The sequence below is a fragment of the Colobus angolensis genome, unplaced genomic scaffold (assembly GCF_000951035.1).
Source record: "Colobus angolensis palliatus isolate OR3802 unplaced genomic scaffold, Cang.pa_1.0 Scaffold93, whole genome shotgun sequence".
Taxonomy (NCBI): domain Eukaryota; kingdom Metazoa; phylum Chordata; class Mammalia; order Primates; family Cercopithecidae; genus Colobus; species Colobus angolensis.
The window spans coordinates 2,750,518-2,751,403 of record NW_012123265.1 but is presented as its reverse complement, the minus strand read 5'-3'; the positions used below and the strand labels follow the sequence as shown (position 1 = coordinate 2,751,403).

The following is an 886-nucleotide window of genomic DNA, read 5'->3' as shown; positions in this document are numbered from 1 at the left end:
CAAAAGAGTAAACTAAGTGTTCATTATTATTATTTTCTTTATTACCCCTGACTCCTGGGCAACCCTCCATCTGATTGCCGGCTGAACTTGGTCTTGATTCCTGCAGGGAGGCCACGTCTTATCTTCCACAGGTCTCACTCTGCCTTCTATGCCCAGCCGCAATTCTGTGGCAGAGACTTCTGTTACCAACCTGCTGTGAGTCCTTGAGCCCCTTCCCCTTCCTCATATTCCTCTCCATTGTGCCCTCTCTCTGAATCCCTTCTGGGGGAGATTTGTCAGCATCTTTGCATCTGCCTTTCTCCTGGCCTGTGCCTCCTGCCCCCTCCCCAGCACATGTGTCCCCTGCTTCCGGCAGGAGGGAGAGTGGCAGTGGAGCATGTCTGGATCTGCAGGTGATTGACACGGTACGCAGCGGCCGGGATCGTGAGGATGCTGTGATGCATCATCTGCTCTGCGGAGGCCTCTACAAGCCGCGCCGTAGGGTGAGAGCAGGCAGCATCGGGATTTTGAGGGGGTGGAGGTGGTCTGAGGAGAGCTTAAGAGGCAGTTGGTGCCAGCTTGCTGGAGAGCTGCAGATGCCCAGCTAAAAAGTGTGGGTTTCAGTGGGGTGCAATGGCTCACGCCTGTAATCTCAGCACTTTGGGAAGCCAAGGCAAGCGGATCACTTAAGGTCAGGAGTTCGAGACCAGCCTGGCCAACATGGTAAAAGTGAAACCCCATCTCTACTAAAAATACAAAAATTATCTGGGTGCAGTGACACGTGCCTGTCATCCCAGCTACTCGGGAGGCTGAAGCAGGAAAATCGCTTGAACCCAGGAGGCAGAAGTTGCAATGAGCTGAGGTCTCACCACTACACTCCAGCCTGGGCCACAGAGCAAGATTCCAT

The 886-nt window shown here is 53.8% G+C and overlaps 1 protein-coding gene across 1 annotated transcript in view; it reads left to right on the top strand.

Moving 5' to 3' along the window:
* Positions 1-886, top strand: part of SLC9A5 (solute carrier family 9, subfamily A (NHE5, cation proton antiporter 5), member 5) — a gene marked incomplete at its 5' end in the record, with an annotated part of 24,165 nt that overhangs the window by 11,125 nt on the left and 12,154 nt on the right. Inside the window, 2 exons of the mRNA XM_011932134.1 lie at positions 107-195; positions 356-482. Coding sequence (XP_011787524.1) covers positions 107-195; positions 356-482 — 216 coding nt within the window. The remainder of the gene's footprint in view (positions 1-106; positions 196-355; positions 483-886) is intronic.